At 52.9% G+C, this 6,124-nt stretch overlaps 1 protein-coding gene across 1 annotated transcript; it reads left to right on the top strand.

The window, feature by feature from the left end:
- The first annotated feature begins 2,616 nt into the window (after positions 1-2,616).
- Positions 2,617-5,759, top strand: DRC12 (dynein regulatory complex subunit 12 homolog). Its single transcript, XM_078882410.1, has 3 exons — positions 2,617-2,632; positions 3,218-3,348; positions 4,746-5,759. Exons 1-3 carry the CDS (start codon positions 2,617-2,619, stop codon positions 4,872-4,874), a joined length of 276 nt encoding a protein of 91 aa, XP_078738536.1. The 3' UTR covers positions 4,875-5,759.
- The last annotated feature ends 365 nt before the right edge of the window (positions 5,760-6,124 follow it).

The following is a 6,124-nucleotide window of genomic DNA, read 5'->3' as shown; positions in this document are numbered from 1 at the left end:
GAATCGGGTGCAACCGCAACACACAAAAAACAAAAACATGAACAAGAAAACAACTTAAAGTGAATATGTGCAAACAGAAAAATCCAGGAACAAATAGCAAATTCATCTTCTTGGTTCTTTCGCTAAAGTCACGTAGAAGGGAAATAATAATGTAAATTCCTTTGTCAAGGCGCTCTCCTCTTCTAACCCAGCTTAAATATACGCTGCCAAGCTTGGTGGTGTTCATTCGGACGCTGTCTTTCCGACAGCCCTATTCTTCACCTGAGGACGGCTGCTTGCGTTGTGGCCGAAACGTCGTGAGAATTGTATTTTATTTTGTTAAAATTGTATTATTTTATTATTTTATTATTTCCATTCTACGTGACTTTACCGAAAGAACCAAGAAGATGAATCCCTGCAGTCACGAAAGCTTTAAATCGAAAACTAGCAAATTCTTCCAGAAAAAGCACCATACACCAACGCTGTGTGCAAAAATCCCACAGCGATACACTGCAGGATACCTGTGGTAGCAATGATATGAAAGGGCACCACGGTGGCGAGATGTTAAATACCTCGCCCGGTATACAGAAGGTCGTGGGTTCGAAGCCGACCTCGACGATGCCAGGTTCATGGTGGAATTTTAATGGCAATCATTTACTGGTGCCACAATGGCGAGATGTTAACTACTTCACCTGGTATACAGGAGGTCGTGGGTTCCATCCTGATGCTGACGATGCCAGGTTAATGGTGGCATTTTAATAATAATGATTTATGAGTTCCACAGTGGTGAGATGTTAACTACCTCCCCTGGTCTACAAGAGGTCGTAGGTTCGATGTCTGTACATTTGGAGTTTGCATGTTTCCCTCCCCGTGGTCATTTGGATTTTTCTCCCGGCCGTCCCGTTTTTCCCTCCACATTTGGAATCAGCATCGCGCGTTCATGGTATTTAGCTGCAAGAGATTTCCACGCGATGATGAGCCGGCAACTTCCTTGAGCTATCGTTTGCGATGGCCAACGTCGCTTCTGAAAACGACCAATGCAACTCAGTGGGGCCTTGCCTGGTAAAATAACAAAAAGTGTTTAATAGTTCAGTTTAAACAGTGGTGGTACCATCGTCGTCATCATCCTCATCACCGTCGTCAAGAGGTCGCAAACGGGTTTTGATTCCTTACCCGTACCCGGCCGCACCAGGGTCGCCGTTCCCTACCCGTACCCGTACCCTACCCGAAATGAGTGACAAACGGTTACTCATCAGTGACTCACGGCCTACCCGTACCCGTACCCGGCTGCACCAGGGTCGCAACGGCTACCCGTACCCGTACCCGGCCGGGTACGGGTAGCCGGGTATCGGGTAGGGTACGGGTATCGGATACCCGGTTGCGACCTCTACCGTCGTCACAGGCTCCAGGAGAAGGGGTGGAAACCACGTTCGCTGCGCGAACAGTAACACTGGCAGTGGGAGCATTGTTGTCAACGTTAGTAGCAGCAACAGTAGCAGCATCAGCAGATTCATCGCCAGCGGTAACACCCACGGCAGCGGCAGCAGAAGTCAGAAAGAGTCGGATATTTTCTGCTCAAATGAACTCTAAACCAGCGGTGGAAATGTCGATGTCGATTCTAAATGTGGAGGGAAAAACCGGAGGACCCGGAGAAAAATCACGGGGAGAGAGAGAGAGGGAGAGACATTCAAACTCCAAATATACAGCAGCAGGCGTCGGGGTCAGGATCGAACCCACGACCTCCTGTAGACCAGGCGAGGTAGTTAACATCTCCTAGCCACCGTGATGATGATGAGAGAGAGAGACACGCAAACTCCAAATATACAGCAGCAGGCGTCGGGGTCAGGATCGAACCCACGACCTCCTGTAGACCAGGCGAGGCGGGTAACATCTCCCAGCCACCGCAGTAGCGGCAGCCGCACTTGCAACAGCAGCCGCGGCCACTCTCGCCGGCGTCAGCAGGAACGTCAAATAATGAACAGCGGAGTCAGCATCGTTACTCACCAACGCACACCCACGCAGCACGCCCGCTCAGTCATTCACACGCGGAATCACTCACACAATCAACCACCCCCGGCACCAACATGCCCTGTGCACGTGTACCCGTGTGTCTCGGTGGAGCGCAGTGGTCAGCGCTACGCTGCGCTACGAACCCGGCGACCCCGAGTTCGATTTCCGCTCACGGCCAACACCAGTGGCGATTATCTGGGCCTCTCCTAGGTCAACTCAGCCTCAAATGAGTGCCTGGTGCGGTGTATTAAAAAAAAAACATCGCCACTGGGGAGACAAAGGGTGTGGTGCTGGTCACCCACCCCCTCGTGCGCCGTTCCGGCCTTCAAAGGTGCTCGCGAAAAGCACTTGCCCCAGCAGTCTGTTAAGGCTACGCGGGGGATCTTTGTGCCTCTGTGTGGGGAGCGGTGGCGCAGCCGTTAGCGCACTGCACATCAAACCCGGCAACTCCGAGTGAGATTCCAACACGCTCGCTCAGTCATTCACAAGCGGAATCGCTCACACACTCAACCACCCCTTGGGCAACATGCCGGAGTGCACATGTGCGGGTCTCTGTGTGGGGAGCGGTGGCGCAGCGGTTAGCGCACTGCGCTTCAAACCCAGCAAAGCCGAGTTAGAGTCCGACTCATGGCCAACGTCAGCGGTAAATAATCTGAGCCGGTCCTTCAATGAATACCCTGTGTAAAACATCGCCACTGGGGAGACAAAGGTGGCCGGGCGTGGTGCTGACAACACCATGCCCTGGTGTGCAATGCCGGCCTGTCATAGGTGGTACTCGCTAACAGCACTTGCCCCCAACAGTCTGTTAAGGCTACATGGGGGATCTTTGCCTTATTTGTGTGTGTGTGTATACACGGGGAGCGGTAGTGTAGCAGGTAGCGCGCTGCGCTACGAACCTGGCGACCCGGGTTCGATTCCCGCTCACGGCTAACACCAGTGACGATTATCTGAACCGGTCCTGGGCCTCCCCTAGGTCGACTCAGCCTTAAATGAGTACCTGGTGCGGTGTGTAAACATCGCCACTGGGGAGACAAAGGCGGTCGGGCGTGGTGCTGGCCACCCACCCCCTCGTGTACCGTGCCGGCCTTCATAGGTGCTCGCTAACAGCACTTGTCCCTACAGTCTGTTAAGGCTATACGGGGGATCTTTGTCTTTGTATACACGTGTGTGTGTGTATACACGTGTGTGTATACACGTGTGTGTGTGTATACACGTGTGTGTGAGATAGAGGAGAGTCAACGCAGTGTGAGGGAGGAGCGCGCGGAGCGAGAGAAACTCTCCCGGGAGAAGCTGCTGCTGCAGACGGAGCTCCAGGACAAAATGGAACTCATGGAGGAGGAGTACGAGAGAGCTTTCCACGTGAGAACCACTCACTCGTACACACTCACACACTCATACACACTCACTCACACTCACTCATACACACTCACTCATATACACTCACTCATACACACACACTCACTCGTACACTCAGCTGTGTAGGTCTTTTTCAGAAGCGACCTGCCCGCAAACGATAGCTCACCGAAGTGGCCGATCATCACGTGGACATCCATAGCAGTAGCCAAATACTGAAATAATGAAGGGGGCCTTCGAACATTGGTTAACTAAACTAATTACATTTTAGCAGGTAAGGCCTACGGAGCCGATTTTTCTCCTTTTCAGAAACACCACAATCATCATCATCATCATCACGTGGACATTGATAGCAGAAGCCAAATGACTGTTGATACTCCGACTCATGCAGCCAGCTATGGCTGCAGAGTTTGGTGGTACATGTTGTTTACGTCGTTTATTGTGAAAATTCGGTCACAGTTCCTATGACCTTCACTGTTTCATTGCTTTTATGGCTTTATTTTGGTCATTTTCGATCAGTTTTTTGGTTTGGCCATGTTTGTCTTGTGGTTGTTGTTGTTTGACTTGCATCCCACTGGGATTTTTGCACATTTTTGTGTACGGTGCTTTTTCTGCAATATTTTGCTGTCTTTTCTTGGATTTTCTGTTTGCACTTAGTCACATATTCACTTGAAGATGTTTTTTGTTCATGTTTTTGTTTGTTGCGGTTGCACCCGATTCAAGAGCCGACTGGCTCACAGGGCTACACCTAATACATGAACTTGAACTTGACTCGAAACGCGTGGGCGATGATGATTCTCAGTGCGGAGGGGAAAACCGGAGGTCCCCGAGAGAAATCCACGCGGACCACGGGGAGAGAGAATGATGACGGCATTTATTTGTAACGCGCCAGATTTTGCTGACGAGTCAACAACTCGTGGGCGCGGAGCCAAGCTCAGCGCTGTTCGAAAGCCCTGACCCAACACAGATAGAGGAGGCCCTTAGACGTGTATGTCTCAAACGTTAGAGTGTTGAGGATGATATTTACTGACTAAAGCGGCAGCGCCTCGGTGGTGTGATCTCATCTTCCTCGCCTGCTATGCAGGAGGTCAGGGGTTCGATCCCGACCCTGATGCCTGTCTTGTACTCTGCACTACTATTGTGTTTTTGTCACTGTTTGTCGTTGAAACGTTCTTACCCCATTCCCCTACTGAACATTGTGAAAATAAGAGCTTTACAGCTAATCAGATTCCTTCTGGAGTATAAAAAATAAATCTGATTCTGCTACAGGCGTCAGGGTTGTGTTTAAACCCACGACCTCCTGTATAGCGTGCGAGGTAGCTAACATCTCGCCACCGCGACAACCTGTTGTTGTTGTTGTGTGTCCCCCACCCCTGTCCCACCGCCCCGGTGTGGCGGTACAGGCGGCGCTGGACTCCCTCGTGTCTCGCCTGGACACGGCGAAGGCCGCGTGGGAGCCCCGCGTGGCGCTGCTCCACGCCAAGCACAAGCGCACGCTGCAGCAGCACGGCCTGGCGCCCCTCTCCCTGTAGCCACCACGGAAATCGCAGCGCCCCCTGGAGGCACCACACCGCCACAGCGCTCCCCATAACCCAGCACTTCCTGTACCCACAATGCCCACCCAGCCCTGTGTGTGTGTGTGCGCCGAGGTCACGTCTCTGTGCGACAGAGGTCGCAAACGGGTTTTGATTCCGTACCCGTACCCGGCCGCACCAGGGTCGCAAACGGGTACCCGTACCCGGATGGATATGGGTAGCCGGGTATCGGGTAGGGTACAGATATCGGGTACCCGGTCGCGACCTCTGCTGTACCCACAATGCCCACCCAGCCCTGTATGTGTGTGCACGTGCCGAGGTCACGTCTCTGTGCGACGATGGGTGGCCGCTCCTTCACTCGTCGTGGGATTCGCTTCCTTCGGACGTTCGCTCCTCCGCCGACTCCCTCGGCTCATTCAAATCCCGGCTCATAGACGCAACTTATTTTTCAGGGCTTTTTATATTTCTTTGGGGCGCCACGGTGGCTTAAATAAATGTTAATAACCTTGCCTGGTATGCAGGAGGTCGTGGGTTCAATCCCGACCCTGACGCTTGCTGTGTCAGTGGAGTTTGCCGTGTCTCTCTCTCCCCGTGGTCGCGTGGATTTTTTCTCCGGGTCCTCCAGTTTTCCCCTCCACATTTAGAATCGACGTCACCACGCGTTTAAAGTGATTTGGTTGCGCCACATTTCCACGTGGCGATAAGTCCACTTCGTTGAGCTGTCATTCGTGACGGCCAGGTCGCTTCTGAGAAAGAGCGACATAGTTCAGTGGGCTTTACCTGGTAAGTAATGTTTTTCTTTAGACTGGTAGGAACCTCCTGGTTACACCAGCCCACAGGGGATTATTGTGTCCGTCCATCCGTCCGTCGTGCATCCAAAAATGGGAGGGGTGGGGGTGGGGCTGGGTGAAGAGGGGAGGGTGGGGAGGGGAGGATGGGGAGGGGCTGGGTGGGGAGAGTGGGGCTGGGTGTGGGGTGGGAGGGGTGGGGCTGGGTGGGGAGGGGCTGGTCACCCCGTGGTGCCCTTATAAAACTCAACGTTTAACCTACTCACGCCGGCTTGTGCCCGCCCTCACAGTCGACCATATTTGCGGAATACACCACGCCGCCGTTGACCCTGTAGGCCATTGACCGAGCAACCCAACGTTCCTACCAGCTCCCTCCGCAGGAATGTGCTTTAGTTAAATTTCTTTAATTATTTGTTACTAGGTTGTGCGGGGGAGCCTATGGCACTCTCCAACAACCAC

This window comes from Lampetra fluviatilis, chromosome 65, assembly GCF_964198595.1.
Source record: "Lampetra fluviatilis chromosome 65, kcLamFluv1.1, whole genome shotgun sequence".
In the NCBI taxonomy this organism is placed as follows: Eukaryota; Metazoa; Chordata; class Hyperoartia; order Petromyzontiformes; family Petromyzontidae; genus Lampetra; species Lampetra fluviatilis.
Note: the sequence above shows the minus strand (reverse complement) of the source record. Positions and strands in the feature narration are given on the sequence as shown.